Source organism: Motacilla alba, chromosome 4, assembly GCF_015832195.1.
Source record: "Motacilla alba alba isolate MOTALB_02 chromosome 4, Motacilla_alba_V1.0_pri, whole genome shotgun sequence".
NCBI classification, from domain to species: Eukaryota; Metazoa; Chordata; class Aves; order Passeriformes; family Motacillidae; genus Motacilla; species Motacilla alba.
In genome coordinates this window covers 44,816,565-44,831,561 of record NC_052019.1, presented here as the reverse complement: position 1 = coordinate 44,831,561, position 14,997 = coordinate 44,816,565, and the positions used below count along the sequence as shown (strand labels likewise).

General features: G+C 59.0%; 4 protein-coding genes across 11 annotated transcripts; all 4 read left to right on the top strand.

The window, feature by feature from the left end:
- The first annotated feature begins 428 nt into the window (after positions 1–428).
- AP5S1 (adaptor related protein complex 5 subunit sigma 1) lies at positions 429–2,934 on the top strand. The gene is made up of 2 exons (XM_038136137.1): positions 429–639; positions 1,046–2,934. The coding sequence occupies exons 1-2, from the start codon at positions 482–484 to the stop codon at positions 1,470–1,472; spliced, it is 585 nt and encodes a 194-aa protein (XP_037992065.1). The 5' UTR covers positions 429–481; the 3' UTR covers positions 1,473–2,934.
- Positions 2,935–3,096: 162 nt separating this feature from the next.
- LOC119700667 (sulfotransferase 1 family member D1-like) lies at positions 3,097–5,386 on the top strand. The gene is made up of 8 exons (XM_038136136.1): positions 3,097–3,715; positions 3,751–3,967; positions 4,042–4,167; positions 4,272–4,369; positions 4,463–4,589; positions 4,668–4,762; positions 4,843–5,023; positions 5,150–5,386. The coding sequence occupies exons 2-8, from the start codon at positions 3,826–3,828 to the stop codon at positions 5,260–5,262; spliced, it is 882 nt and encodes a 293-aa protein (XP_037992064.1). The 5' UTR covers positions 3,097–3,715; positions 3,751–3,825; the 3' UTR covers positions 5,263–5,386.
- A 1,076-nt stretch (positions 5,387–6,462) lies between these two features.
- LOC119700666 (sulfotransferase family cytosolic 1B member 1-like) lies at positions 6,463–9,297 on the top strand. 4 transcript variants are annotated; one of them, XM_038136132.1, is made up of 9 exons: positions 6,463–6,598; positions 6,877–6,960; positions 7,653–7,801; positions 7,982–8,110; positions 8,222–8,319; positions 8,427–8,553; positions 8,631–8,725; positions 8,801–8,981; positions 9,054–9,297. In XM_038136132.1, the coding sequence occupies exons 3-9, from the start codon at positions 7,654–7,656 to the stop codon at positions 9,164–9,166; spliced, it is 891 nt and encodes a 296-aa protein (XP_037992060.1). In that variant the 5' UTR covers positions 6,463–6,598; positions 6,877–6,960; position 7,653; the 3' UTR covers positions 9,167–9,297. The 4 variants fall into 4 exon arrangements, with proteins under 4 accessions (XP_037992060.1, XP_037992061.1, XP_037992059.1 ...); XM_038136133.1 differs by lacking the exon at positions 6,877–6,960 and having other exon boundaries at positions 6,467–6,598; XM_038136131.1 differs by having other exon boundaries at positions 6,509–6,960.
- Positions 9,298–9,365: 68 nt separating this feature from the next.
- LOC119700664 (sulfotransferase family cytosolic 1B member 1-like) lies at positions 9,366–14,646 on the top strand. Of its 5 annotated transcripts, none has more exons than XM_038136126.1 (8): positions 9,366–9,769; positions 12,998–13,146; positions 13,327–13,455; positions 13,567–13,664; positions 13,772–13,898; positions 13,976–14,070; positions 14,146–14,326; positions 14,399–14,646. In XM_038136126.1, exons 1-8 carry the CDS (start codon positions 9,510–9,512, stop codon positions 14,509–14,511), a joined length of 1,152 nt encoding a protein of 383 aa, XP_037992054.1. In that variant the 5' UTR covers positions 9,366–9,509; the 3' UTR covers positions 14,512–14,646. The 5 variants fall into 5 exon arrangements, with proteins under 5 accessions (XP_037992054.1, XP_037992056.1, XP_037992055.1 ...); XM_038136128.1 differs by lacking the exon at positions 9,366–9,769 and adding an exon at positions 12,253–12,482; XM_038136127.1 differs by lacking the exon at positions 9,366–9,769 and adding an exon at positions 12,253–12,482 and having other exon boundaries at positions 12,995–13,146.
- The last annotated feature ends 351 nt before the right edge of the window (positions 14,647–14,997 follow it).

Genomic DNA, 14,997 nt, shown 5'->3' with positions numbered 1-14,997 from the left:
ACAAGCACCTTTCCATGCTAGCCCTGGCCATGTCTCCCTGAGCCACCTCAGCTACATTTACCCCCATGTCTCCTCTCCCAGCAGTGTCCACACCATGACCAGGGACACACACTCCCTCCCGCATTTAGATCCCAAAACTGTGCTGTGCTGCCACTTTGAGCCACACACCCCGTGCTGCATTCCGTGGCCGTCGCCACGGAGACAGCTCGGGGAGAAGAACAGGGAGCAGGGATGGCTCCGCAGGGGACGCCAGGGCTCCCTCACGGGGGGACACCGCCTCCACCTCGGCCGAGCCCCGCTCCCTTTCCCCGCCCACCGGCCTTTTCCCTCCAATCAGCTCTCGCTGCCCCCGAGCCTTGGCCAATCGCGACCCTCTGCCTGAGCGCCCGGGCGCCCCGCCCCTCACCGCCCCCCGCGAGTGCCGCTCTTTCCGGCACAGCGCCGCCGCTTCCGGGGCGGTGGCCGGGCCCGCGTCGCCGCCATGGTCCGGGCGTTCGTGCTGCTGGCTCCGGGCGGGCCCGCCGGCCACGCCCCCTGCCGCGTGCTGTACGCGCGCACCTTCGGGACCCCCCCCGGCACCGGCCCCGGGGGCCCCCGGCAGCGCCTCGGCCGCAAGGAGCAGCTGCTGGCCGTGGCCAGGTACACGCGGGACAGCCGCCTCCGCGGGAACCCCCCCCGCGCGTGCTGGGCTCGGTGGGACACCCGGCACCGTGTGCCCTCCGTCTCCTGAACCCTCCGGACTTGGGACACCTCCTCCCTCTCCCTGGGATCTCCGCTTCCCTGATACACCCTTTGTTTGATGGGAGGGCTCTTGTCCCTGACCCCAGGCTTGGACACGCCTTGACTGTGGGACACCTTCCATTCCTGAGGATGAGGAGAGCCTGTGGCAGCCCGCCTTTCGGGGGACAGGGCTCAACGAGAACCCCACGACCATGTCCCCCCCCCTCCCCCCCCCCCCCCCCCCCCCATTCCTGCGATCCACCCTTGTCACTGTTCCTGGATGAGGTGGGGGTCCTTAACACGAGGGTCCCCTTTTCTCTTCCAGGCAAGTGGCCTCCCAGTGTCAACTGCTTCAGGCATCCTTGGGGCGCCCGTCCTCCCCACAGCTTCCCCAGCTACCCGATGAGCCGCTGTCACTCCAAGATGCTCCAGGGGGTCTTTTCCAGATGCCCCCCGGAGACCCATTCCCTGAGCGGGTGACAGTAGTCTGGTTATCAGTGCTGGCTCTTGCCTTCGCCTTGGTTTGTGAGCCCCAAGAGAATCTATCCTTGGCTGAGATCACCCTGCGGCGCCTGGCTCCCCGCCTGCTGCTCTCCCTGCGCCTCCTCGGCCCTGGCACTGATGTCCTGCTCCGTCCTGATGCTGCTGATGGCCTCCTGGACCATCTCCTGCCCCACGGGCAGATGCTTTTTCTCAACGAACGTTTCCTCCAGGCAATGGACCGAGAGCTGGGTATCAAAGTATCCCGCTGAGCTACAGATGACATTCCTGCCTACCACCCCCAGATATTTTTAAGGGATGAGAGACGAGGGAGGGACCTGTGATGGTCACCAAGCCCCAGTGGGATGGATGAGGAACAGTTCAGGCATAAACAGCAACAAACCAGCTAAGAGCAGGGTTTTAATCTATTTATCTCCCACCGCTATCTTGGGAGAGCTAATAGCTATCCCCATAAATCCACCTGGAGCTGGGACAGTGCCAAGTTTCTGCATTGCATTCCAGCACCACTCCACGTGCACGTGACAGTGAGTGGAGGCTGCACGTGGCCGTGAATGGATGCTAAAAGAGGGACCCTGGATTGTGGTTACCCCAGCTGGGCACTGTGGGGCAGGCAGGTTTCCCTGGCAGGGGAGACATGGCTTTGGGATGGTACCTTGCCATGGGGCAAGCAGGGGTGTGCATCTGGCCATGGGGCATTGGGGTCTCTGTGTGGGGGATTAAATAACCAGGCAGTGGGGCAGGAGGTAGCTGTGTGCCTGGCGCAGCAAGGTGCTTGTCCCTAGATGGTGCTGCTTGGGGCCAGGGGATCTGTGTGACACCCTGGGAGGTGGCAGGAGCTGGCACCCACCTACCCAGCTCTGCATGGTGCAGTGGGGAGCGGGATCCTACCCTAGCACTTTCTGGGTGCTGGGAAATCCAGGGAGCCAGGAGCTGGTGTGCAGCTTACTCCACTGTGCTGGGAGCAGGCTGGGCACTGCCAGGCCATGCAGAGGGGCTGTCACGGGGCCAGACCCCAAAGTGCTTTTCCTTGTAACTGCACCAGTAAAACTGGAGCACCTGAGGAGGGGTGCTGGGCACTGGGCTTCAGCCATGGTGGGTCTCTGGCTGTGCTGGGGGATCTCACTGTGTGCTGGAGGTGTGGGGACACTGGAGATCACTGTGGCATCCCACCCTTAAGGGGAAGGGAGCACCGTGTTCACCTTCCCATGTGATAGCAGCTGTTACATACTGCACCCACAACTGGCTTGAATACAACCAAGAGCCAAAGAGACGTCCTGGAGTGTTTCAGTGGTGTTAGCAATTAATTGTTGATGAGAATCAACTGGAATCTGAATGTATGGGCCATTATTGTGTCTGCACCGATAGGATTCCAGTTGCTGGATTTTAATGCCACCTGGTTTATGGTCAAAATTCTCTTGCAAATCAGCCATCTGAATTGGATCAAATGGGATAGTTATGTGTGTGTGATTTTCCTCTCCACCCTGAGGTCTAGTAGATTCAGGGGGAGTTGAAGGAGATAAAGAATCATCTTTTCCCAATTCTCTGTCATGGGGGTCGCCCTGTATGTTTCCATCCCATGTAAGTCTGCCAGACTTTTCCTGGAACTTTGATATCATGGTCACCATATATGGCACCATTTTGGTAGCAGTTTGCTGATCCTGTCCATCATCTGTATTTCAATTTTAAGTAAAGGTCATAATGTTATTCTCATCATCAGGTGAAAATGTTACATGTATTTTTTTGTCAGGGTAACAGACCCATTTACTTCCAACTTACTTTCCAACTCCCTCATTGGATACAGAATGTCAGAATAGTGAGACTCTATTTCTGCAAATGGTTCAGATGCTCTAGCCTGCACTGGTGCCTCCTTTCCCTGAGACCCCACTCACCTGGCCTGGGCCAAGCACCACTTGGCTTCTGCTTTTCCTTGATCTCCTCCTGGAGCAAGAGCAGCACCTGTTCCATCATGTGGGCTCCTGTACCGCGCAACCTGCTTGCTGGATCAGATCATCCAGGATGGAGCAGATCAGCTTATTCATCCCTTTCCTACAAGAGGCATCAAAGGAGCACTCAGGAGGGCAGAGAGGGGCACTACCCCTGCTTGCAGCACCCTCAGCCATAGCTGTGCTCAGTAGCTGAGCCAGCTCTCATTAACCTTTACAGCCTGGGTGTGGCAGGAGCGTGGAGGTACCAGGGCTCCTGGACACCGGAGCACATGGAATCCTGAGAGGTATGGCTGCCTGCAGCGGGAGCCCTGGGTGGCAGAGCTGTCTCTGCACCTCCACAACCCCGTGGCACTCATTAAAGGGGCTGTAGCTGGAGGAGAAGTGCAGACAGGTGGTTTGGGCTTAGTGCATGGCCAGCAACCACGTTATCTAAGTATCCTACCAGGGATTGGGGCATGCTCCCGTGGCATTGGCAGTACCTCTGCCACGTGTGATTTGGGCTGGACTTTGCCTGATGGGGCACTGCCCCGGGCACAGTCCTGGCACAGGATCCAGTACTGCCCTACGCACAGTCCTGGCACAGGTGCCTCCCAGTTCGGAGGTTGTGGAGGCTGCCAGCAGGGAAGACAGCCAGTGCTGTGTGGACCCACTGTCAGCTATGGAGCAAGAAGCAATCAGGCAGGAGCTGGGAAGCCTCCATGGCATCCCCCTCTACAAGAGCTTCATCGAGGGCTGGCCACAGGTGAAGGCTTTCCAAGCCCGTCCAGACGACCTGCTCATCTCCACCTACCCCAAATCGGGTGAGTGGTCCTGGGGAAGGGTGCAGGGGGGATGGGGTGACACCAGCCTTTGCAATGCTGTCTCTGTGCGGCAGGCACAACATGGCTGAGCGAGATCATGGACATGATCTACCACGATGGTGATGTGGAGAAATGCCGACGGGATGCCATTTACAACCGCGTGCCCTTCCTGGAGTTGAAGGCCCCTGGGGAACCAAGTGGTGAGCTTCCCCAGCCCAGCTGCCTGGCTTGGGTGGAGAGGGAACAGAACCAGCATGGGGGTGAGGGTGCTGGGGCCCACACCTCTAAGTCCCCTGTGCCACAGGTATTGACCAGCTGGAGAACACTCCATCCCCGCGGCTGGTAAAGACCCATCTCCCAGTCCAGCTCCTCCCGACCTCCTTCTGGGAGAAGGACTGCAAGGTAACATGGCAGGTGCTCCCTGTCTCCCCATCTGGGTTGGTGGGCAGGAGGCACCACTCTGTAGCTCCTAAACACATCCTTGGCTCTCTCCAGATTATCTACATGGCCCGCAACCCCAAGGATGTTGCCATCTCCTACTACTACTTCCACCAGATGGCCAAGATACACCACGACCCTGGCACGAAGGCCGAGTTCTTGGAGAACTTCATGGCTGGCAAAGGTGTGAGCTGAACCACCTGTGGGAAGGACATCCCTTGCTACCCCTCTTTTCAGCTAATCCCTTGACCATATCCCACAGTGCCCTACGGATCCTGGTACGACCACGTGCGCGGATGGTGGGAGAAGAAGCGGGAGAAGAAGATACTCTACCTCTTCTATGAGGACATGAAGAAGGTGAGGGTGGGATGTAGGAGAAGGAGCCCTGGTTGCCCCCCAGCTTTTTTGGCAGCCTCCTCATGTCAATCACCCTGCAGGACCCACGGCAGGAGGTCCATAAGATCTTGCAGTTCCTGGGCAAGGAGTTGGCAGAGGAAACAGTGGATAGGATCCTGCACCACACCTCCTTCCAGGAGATGAAGAAGAACCCTGCTGCTAACTATGAGACTATGCTCCCCGCCTTGATGGATCACAGCATCTCCCCCTTCCTCCGGAAAGGTGGGGGTTCAGCTGGTGGTGGAGGATTTGGGAGGGATGTCCCTGGGTTGTATTTCAGCCCCCATCTGTGGCTACAAATATGTCATGTGTGTGAGGATTTACCTCAAGTTATTTTCTTGCCCCCAGGGGTCTCTGGAGACTGGAAGAACCACTTCACTGTGGCCCAGAATGAGCGCTTTGACCAGCACTACCAGGAGCTCATGGCAGGCTCTGACCTCCACTTCCAGATGGAAGTGTGAGGGGCTCATCACCCTTCCCAGGAGGACTGTGCTTCCCCTTGTTCTCCCAGTGGGGAGGATGGATGCAGATGGAGATTCTGGCACTAATTCACTTTTTCCCCTGCAATAAATTGTGATAAATGGAGGCTGAGTCATTACCTGCAGGGAAAATGAGGGGGGGGCTTGAACCCCCTGAACTCTCGGCAGTGTCTGGAACACCTTCATGGTCATAAGGAGGGAGGATGGGCACACAGTGGATTTTTAGTGGTGGTCAGGCATCACCAGGAGTGGGCACCTTCCCAGAAACCACCACTGTCCCCTGTCAGCTTGGGCTGCCCCAGCCTACCAAGGTGCCTGGAGGGAACAAAGATCGATGATGAGTGGAAAATCCCCAGAGCAGCAGGGAATCCAGTGCTGCCGCAGCCCTTGCGTGCACAGGAGCTTTCATGCCTCTGGGTTGTGGCAAGTTTCTTGACAGAGAGGGTGGTGGTCAGGCTCTCCTTGGCCCAGCTGGAACTTGGCAGCCCATGGTCTGTGGAACAAAGGTGAAGGGAAACAGCTCCCTGCTGGTATGTGACCAGGCTCAGCAGCATCACTGTCCTTGCTGGATAAAGAACACACCTTTCAACCTGGCTGCACCTTGCCCTTGCTCTGGGATGTCTGGAGCAAACCAGTGCACCCTTGCACTGGGGGCAAGAGTGTGCTTTGGAGCCCCAAGTTCCCCATTTTCACCCCATTTCTGGCTGGTCTTCAGTTTCCAAGACTGCAGCTTCTTGGTGAGACAGCCTCATGGGTTGTTCTATCTCTGAAAGAGATGCAGCCCAGATCCAACTGCTAAAGAGCAGCAGTGCTATGAAGGGATCTGCCTCACAGAAATAAATCCTTTTCACACATTCATTTAAATGCCATGATGCCATCTCCAGTGGAGATGCCTTCCACTGGAAGATGTGCTTCCCCAGCCCCTGGCTTTGCCTGCCCTGTTTGCACATAGAGCCAATTTTGCTGGCACGTGGACAGCAAAACACCTGAACACCTGCCATGGCAGGCCTCATCTTGGCAGGAACTTAGCCCTAGAGAGAAATCAGGGACGTTTTTCTCAAAGTTGCCAACAGCTGAGCTGCTGGCCCTGCCCAGCTGCCATCTCTCCTGCCCTTCCCACTCCTTCCCCGCTAAGGTAAGGAAGAACATTTCCCCACCATAGGCACCTTTGAACTCTTTTCCCAGGAGCTCTTGTACTTTGCAACCCCGCAAACTTTGGACCCGTATTTGAGTGGAGTAGGGGTAGGACCAAAGCCTGAACTCCACATCCCGCTCGCAAGCCCCATGTCGATGTGAGGAGCTGGGGACGTTCACGCAGGTGACTCTTGGACCAGGACAGGGATGTTCAATGTCCCGGGATGTGGGCTGGGATTTCCTCCCTGTGTTTACTTCAGCGGGCGCAGGGGGAAGCTGTGATTTCCACTGCCGCTGCCCGTGTGCGTCCCGACGGGCGCTGAGCACGGACAGCTCATCACAGGCATTTGGGGACCGTCATCCCCGCTCGCCCCTTCCCCGCACTCCTCCCACCGCAGCAACGGGACCAGGTCGCTCCAGGCTCCTGTCCCTGCGGTAGCCCACGGCCCCTCCATCTTCCAGGCAGGGGAAGGAAATTAACAAATCCCGCCCCGTCAGCGGCGGGCCAAGCTTTGCCTCCTCCCTGCCGGAGAACCCGGAAAAGAGGCAAGTAACCGGGGGAGGGGGTTTGGCCGCGGGCGTTTCGGGGTGCCCTGGCCTCATAAGCCGGGGGCCTGCGGGGGTGGGTACGGCGGCTCCGTGTCCCCACAAGCCCCCGGGAGATGGAAGCAAGACACCAAGCCTCTCTCCAAAAAACACAGCGTGGAGGTTTTGCCGCTGGCATGTCCAGCGTTTCTGTCCTGGGCCGTGGGTGCAAGGCTTCGTAGGGAGAGAGTTCTGTGAGTTCTGCTCCTGGTTCCTGTCGCTGTCAAACCCTCACTCAAGCCCCCTGACAGTAAGGCTTCAAGGCTTCCCCCTGTGCTGCCGTACGACAGGGAGATGGGGAGGAAAAAGCAAAGAGAAAACAGCCTGCAACTCCAGCCAGGAATGGCCCTGAGAGTTTTCACACCCAGGAAGAGCGCTGCCAGCATGGTATGGGCAGCTGCCCACTGCCTGTCTGATCTGAGGCGCCCAGAGCTGCCATGCCCTTCCACTCTCCCTTCACTGCCACCTGGGCCCCAAAATCCCCCCAGAAAACAGGTGCCACCTTCTGCAATGCCAGCAAGCAGGATATGGTTTCCTTCCTATGGCCAGGATGGCTGGGTTCAGCAGGGATTTTGGGGCCCCCAGGGAAGGAGATGTCCCCATGTTGCTCCTTCCTACCAGCCAGCCCTGCTGCATGTCCCTGTCCCCAGCAGGATGGCTGATTCCGACACCTACCTGCGGCAGCCCTGGCTCACAGTGCACGGCATCCCTATGGTCCATGCCTTTGCCCTCAACTGGGAACGGATTGACACGTTCCAAAGCCGCCCCGAGGACATCGTGGTGGTCACCTACCCCAAATCTGGTGAGCATCCCCAGGCACCAAAGGAGGGCCATGCTCAGGAAGGGAGCCCATGCTGCAGGGGCCTGGGCTGGGACCAGGGATGTGCCAAAAGGCAACACTGGTAGGTGGCAACCCTCTGGTGCCCGAGATGGGTTTCCAGTGGGAATGGCATCAGCTGGTCACCCGACCTCTCCCCATCAGGCACCACCTGGGTCAGTGAGATCATGGACATGGTCCTGAAAGGCGGTGACCCGGAGAAGTGCAAGCAGGATGACATTGTGAACCGGGTGCCCATGATGGAGTTTGCTGCCCCTGGGAAGTTACCAGCAGGTAGCGGGGTGGCAGAGGGTGGTGGGCGGCAGTGGGTGGTGGATGGGGACAGGTTTGGTTTTGTATGGGAGGGCACCACAGTGGGATCACTTCTGGGGGAAATCCTTACAGGCACAGAGCAGCTGGAGGCCATGCCATCCCCTCGCATCATCAAGACCCACATCCCAGCTCACATCTTGCCCAAATCCTTCTGGGATAACCGCTGCAAGGTAACAGGCTGGAATGAACATACTCGGAGGGATCCAGCAGACATAGAAAGGGCCCCCTTCCCAGTTGGGAACATGCAAGTCCCCACATGCCACCAAGCTTTTTGCAGATGATCTACGTGGGACGCAATGCCAAGGACGTGGCTGTCTCCTACTACCACTTTGATTTGATGAACAAGTTCCACCCACATCCCGGGACGTGGGCCCAGTACCTGGAGGAGTTCATGGCCGGCAGAGGTGGGACAGAGCACCAATGAGTGCATGCAGGGGACCCAGCAGGGGGCTGTCACCTACTGGCTGCTCTCTCCATGCAGTGGCGTATGGTTCCTGGTACGACCACGTCAAGGGCTACTGGGAGCGCAGGAAGGATCACCCCATTCTCTACCTCTTCTACGAGGACTTGAAGGAGGTGATGGGGCAGGGCGGATGGTGGTGTGCGGTCTGGGGGTGGCAGGAGGGGTGAGTGTTGGCCTGTGTTGCACAGGACCTCCGCCGGGAGGTTGCCAAGGTGGCCCAGTTCCTGGGGCAGAAGCTGTCGGATGCGGCGCTGGACACCATCACCCGACACACGTCCTTCGAGGCCATGCGGGACAACCCTGCCACCAACTACACCAAGGTGCCCTCTGACATCATGGATCACAAGGTGTCACCCTTCATGCGCAAAGGTGAGCAGCTGTGGGGGGCCTGGCGCACTGTCTGCCCATGCCCCTGCTGAGCCCCATCTCTCCTGGGCACAGGCACCACTGGGGACTGGAAGAACCACTTCACCGTGGCCCAGAATGAGCACTTTGACCAGGACTATGCACAGAAGATGTCAGGCACCGACCTGTGCTTCCGCACTCAGATCTGAGGGGACACCGCCGGACACCCCCCAGATCCGCCCTGTGCTGTGGCGGCGCTGCTGCCATTCCTTCCTCTCCCCTGGAACTGCTGCAGAGAAATAAAATGTGCTTCCTGCCCCTGCCATGGGGTGCTCACTGTCCTGAGCCTCTGCTGATCCCAACCCAGCTGTCCCCCTGGGGCTGCTGTCCTCTTCTTTGGTTAGGGACAAGCAGTTGTCACCCCTCAGCCACTGTGGTGGGGGGATTGCCAGCAGCAGCTCATGGGACTGCAGAAGGTTTTGCCAAGTGTATGGGCAATATGCTACGTTGTTGTGGGCAGTGAGAGGTGTCCTCCCACCCTCACACAGTGGGATGTTGCCTGGGACCTGTGAGGCTGAGATGTCCTTTGTGGCCCTGCCTGCGGGTCAGTGGCTGCCGGTTTCTCCCTGCACTCGCTCCTCCCTCCCCGCAGCTGCTGGGCTGGCAAACATTACTGGCCTCAGCGCCCTGCCTCTTTACTTCTCCTTCCCGCAATTACCGAGGGAGGCCCCGAATCTCCCTGTCCTCTGCTGTCACTCTCCTGGAGTCACCGTCTTGGCGTCACTGTCCCAGCACAGAGCAGCAGGTCTTATGTGAGACGGGTGGCCTGGGGCGCCCTGTGGGTGCTCTGCCCATGCTCAGCTGCACAGAGCTGCATGCTGCGGGGTCCAGGGTGGTGGGTTTGGGGCATTTTGGGTTTGTGTGCAATCAGCACCCCTAAACCTTCCCCTGACCTGTGGTCTCCTGCAATATCCCCAGGGACCCAGTTCCCTGCTCTCCAGGGCTGCTGAGGCAAGGGAAGAGGTGCTATTCTAGTCAAGCCCCCTAGGTCTGGGTGATGCTGGCATGCTGTGGGCATCCCTGTCCTTGCTGGGGCTCTGGCTGTGCTCCTGTCCCTGCAGTTGGGACCCCAGTTCCCAGCGGTGGGTGCAGCAATGGCTGCAGTGACCTCTGGTCTGTACTCCGGTGCTATCACTGCCGCTCCCTGAGCAGGCACAGTGCCAGGTGTCCGGGCTGCCCTGGCTGGTGGCTGCCCTGAGAAGTGGGGGGGGGGGGGGGAGGGGGCAGAACCTCCCTTCATCAGCCAGCCCTGCTGCATGTCCCTGTCCCCAGCAGGATGGCTGATTCGGACACCTACCTGCGGCAGCCCTGGCTCGCAGTGCACGGCATCCCCATGGTCAATGCCTTCGTCCACAACTGGGAACGGGTTGACAGTTTCCAGAGCCGCCCCGAGGACATCGTGGTGGTCACCTACCCCAAATCTGGTGAGCATCCCCAAGGCAACCAGTTGTGCTGGTACTGGGTGGGCAAGTGTGTTGTTCAGCTGAGACCCACTTGCATGGGGGTATGCACATTCAGGGGCTCTCAGGAGAGAGTTTTGTAGGATTTCCCTTTTCCCCCATGGCATCTGGTTGAGGTCTGAGGGATTATCTGTGCTGAGACACATGATGCTGCCCTGGCTGCTCCCCTTTATGGGTTCCTTTCCCCAGGCACTACCTGGGTCTGCGAGATTGTGGATATGATCCTGCAAGGCGGAGATCCTGAGAAGTGCAAGCGGGACATTATCAGCAAGAGAGTGCCCATGCTGGAGTTCTCTGCCCCTGGGAAGATGGCAGCAGGTAGTGAGGTGCAGGGGTACCCCACAGGGGCTGAGTCCCAAGGGTATTTACCAAGGGCCCACTGAGGAAGTGCACTGTGATCCCCCAGGAACAGACCTGCTGGCCAGCATGCCCTCACCCCGCGTGGTGAAGACTCACCTGCCAGCACATATCCTGCCCAAATCCTTCTGGGAAAACCGCTGCAAGGTAACACCCAGCCCTTGTCCCTGCCCTTGAGGGAATTGCAGCGGCACTGTTCCCCTGAAACAGAATTCCTCACTGCTCCCTCCAGCATCTTAGGTGTACATGGGAGTTCTAGGAGCTGGGGCATCCTCCCCATTGGGGGTCCTGGGACTGCCCCTCATACGTCCATGGCCCATCTGCAGATGATCTACGTGGGACGCAATGCCAAGGACGTGGCTGTCTCCTACTACCACTTTGATTTGATGAACAAGTTGCTGCCGCACCCTGGGACGTGGGCCCAGTACCTGGAGGAGTTCATGGCCGGCAGAGGTGGGACAGAGCACCAATGAGTGCATGCAGGGGACCCAGCAGGGGGCTGTCACCTACTGGCTGCTCTCTCCATGCAGTGGCGTATGGTTCCTGGTACGACCACGTCAAGGGCTACTGGGAGCGCAGGAAGGATCACCCCATTCTCTACCTCTTCTACGAGGACTTGAAGGAGGTGATGGGGCAGGGCGGATGGTGGTGTGCGGTCTGGGGGTGGCAGGAGGGGTGAGTGTTGGCCTGTGTTGCACAGGACCTCCGCCGGGAGGTTGCCAAGGTGGCCCAGTTCCTGGGGCAGAAGCTGTCGGATGCGGCGCTGGACACCATCACCCGACACACATCATTCAAGGCCATGCGGGACAACCCTGCCACCAACTACACCAAGGTGCCCACTGACATCATGGACCAGAGCGTTTCACCCTTCATGCGCAAAGGTGAGCAGCTGTGGCGGGCCTGGCGCACTGTCTGCCCCGGCCCCTGCTGAGCCCCATCTCTCCCGGGCACAGGCACCACTGGGGACTGGAAGAACCACTTCACCGTGGCCCAGAACGAGCGCTTTGACCAGGACTATGCACAGAAGATGTCAGGCACCGACCTGTGCTTCCGCACTCAGATCTGAGGGGACACCGCCGGACACCCCCCAGATCCGCCCTGTGCTGTGGCGGCGCTGCTGCCATTCCTTCCTCTCCCCTGGAACTGCTGCAGAGAAATAAAATGTGCTTCCTGCCCCTGCCATGGGGTGCTCACTGTCCTGAGCCTCTGCTGATCCCAACCCAGCTGTCCCCCTGGGGCTGCTGTCCTCTTCTTGGGTTGGGGATAAGCAGTTGTCACCCCTCAGCCACTGAGGTGGGGGGATTGCCAGCAGCAGCTCATGGGACTGCAGAAGGTTTTGGCAAGTGTATGGGCAATAAGCTACGTTGTTGTGGGCAGTGAGAGATGTCCTCCCCTCACACAGTGGGATATTGCCTGGGACCTGTGAGGCTGAGATGTCCTTTGTGGCCCTGCCTGCGGGTCGTTGGCTGCCGGTTTCTCCCTGCACTCGCTCCTCCCTCCCCGCAGCTGCTGGGCTGGCAAACATTACTGGCCTCAGCGCCCTGCCTCTTTCCTTTTCCTTCCGGCAATTACTGAGGGAGGCCCCGAATCTCCCTGTCCTCTGCTGTCACTCTCCTGGAGTCACCGTCCCAGCGGCACAGAGCAGCAGGTCTTATGTGAGACGGGTGGCCTGGGGCGCCCTGTGGGTGCTCTGCCCATGCTCAGCTGCACAGAACTGCATGCTGCGGGGTTTAGGGTGGTGGGTTTGGGGCATTTTGGGTTTGTGTGCAATCAGCACCCCTAAACCTTCCCCTGACCTGTGGTCTCCTGCAATATCCCCAGGGACCCAGTTCCCTGCTCTCCAGGGCTGCTGAGGCAAGGGAAGAGGTGCTATTCTAGTCAAGCCCCCTAGGTCTGGGTGATGCTGGCATGCTGTGGGCATCCCTGTCCTTGCTGGGGCTCTGGCTGTGCTCCTGTCCCTGCAGTTGGGACCCCAGTTCCCAGCGGTAGGTGCAGCAATGGCTGCAGTGACCTCTGGTCTGTACTCTGGTGCTATCACTGCTGCTCCCTGAGCAGGCACAGTGCCAGGTGTCCGGGCTGCCCTGGCTGGTGGCTGCCCTGAGGGGGAGGGGGCAGAACCTCCCTTCATCAGCGAACCCTGCTGCATGTCCCTGTCCCCAGCAGGATGGCTGATTCCGACACCTACCTGCGGCAGCCCTGGCTCACAGTGCACGGCATCCCCATGGTCCATGCTTTCGTCCATAACTGGGAACGGATTGACACGTTCCAGAGCCGCCCCGAAGACATCGTGGTGGTCACCTACCCCAAATCTGGTGAGCATCCCCAGGCACCAAAGGAGGGCCATGCTCAGGAAGGGAGCCCATGCTGCAGGGGCCTGGGCTGGGACCAGGGATGTGCCAAAAGGCAACACTGGTAGGTGGCAACCCTCTGGTGCCCGAGATGGGTTTCCAGTGGGAATGGCATCAGCTGGACACCCGACCTCTCCCCATCAGGCACCACCTGGGTCAGTGAGATCATGGACATGGTCCTGAAAGGCGGTGACCCGGAGAAGTGCAAGCAGGATGACATTGTGAACCGGGTGCCCATGATGGAGTTTGCTGCCCCTGGGAAGTTACCAGCAGGTAGCGGGGTGGCAGAGGGTGGTGGGCGGCAGTGGGTGGTGGATGGGGACAGGTTTGGTTTTGTATGGGAGGGCACCACAGTGGGATCACTTCTGGGGGAAATCCTTACAGGCACAGAGCAGCTGGAGGCCATGCCATCCCCTCGCATCATCAAGACCCACATCCCAGCTCACATCTTGCCCAAATCCTTCTGGGATAACCGCTGCAAGGTAACAGGCTGGAATGAACATACTTGGAGGGATCCAGCAGACATAGAAGGAGCCCCCTTCCCAGTTGGAACCATGCAAGTCCCCACATGCCACCAAGCTTTTTGCAGATGATCTACGTGGGACGCAATGCCAAGGACGTGGCTGTCTCCTACTACCACTTTGATTTGATGAACAAGTTGCTGCCGCACCCTGGGACGTGGGCCCAGTACCTGGAGGAGTTCATGGCCGGCAGAGGTGGGACAGAGCACCAATGAGTGCATGCAGGGGACCCAGCAGGGGGCTGTCACCTACTGGCTGCTCTCTCCATGCAGTGGCGTATGGTTCCTGGTACGACCACGTCAAGGGCTACTGGGAGCGCAGGAAGGATCACCCCATTCTCTACCTCTTCTACGAGGACTTGAAGGAGGTGATGGGGCAGGGCGGATGGTGGTGTGCGGTCTGGGGGTGGCAGGAGGGGTGAGTGTTGGCCTGTGTTGCACAGGACCTCCGCCGGGAGGTTGCCAAGGTGGCCCAGTTCCTGGGGCAGAAGCTGTCGGATGCAGCGCTGGACACCATCACCCGACACACGTCCTTCGAGGCCATGCGGGACAACCCTGCCACCAACTACACCAAGATGCCCTCTGAGCTCATGGACCAGAGCGTTTCACCCTTCATGCACAAAGGTGAGCAGCTGCGGTGGGCCTGGCGCACTGTCTGCCCCGGCCCCTGCTGAGCCCCATCTCTCCTGGGCACAGGCACCACTGGGGACTGGAAGAACCACTTCACCGTGGCCCAGAACGAGCGCTTTGACCAGGACTATGCACAGAAGATGTCAGGCACCGACCTGCGCTTCCGCACTCAGATCTGAGGGGACACCGCCGGACACCCCCAGATCCGCCCTGTGCTGTGGCGGCGCTGCTGCCATTCCTTCCTCTCCCCTGGAAGAGAAATAAAATTTCTCTCCCTGCTGCAGAGAAATAAAATGTGCTTCCTGACCCTGCCATGGGGTGCTCACTGTCCTGAGCCTCTGCTGATCCCAACCCAGCTGTCCCCCTAGGGCTGTTGTCTCCTTGGGGACAAGCAGTTGTCACCCCTCAGCCACGGTGGTGGGAGAATTGCCAGCAGCAACTCATGGGATTGCAGAAGGTTTTGACAAAACTGTATGTGGGGAAGGTGCTGGGTTCCTCTCCACCATCACACAGCGGGATGTGACTGGGACCTGTGGGGAAAAGCAGTACTGATGCGGCTGGAGGTGTCTTCTGTAGCTCTGCCTGCAGGTCAGTGGCTGCCGATTTCTCCCTACACTCGCTCCTCCCTCCCAGCAGCCACAGCATTGGTAAACATTACTGCCCTC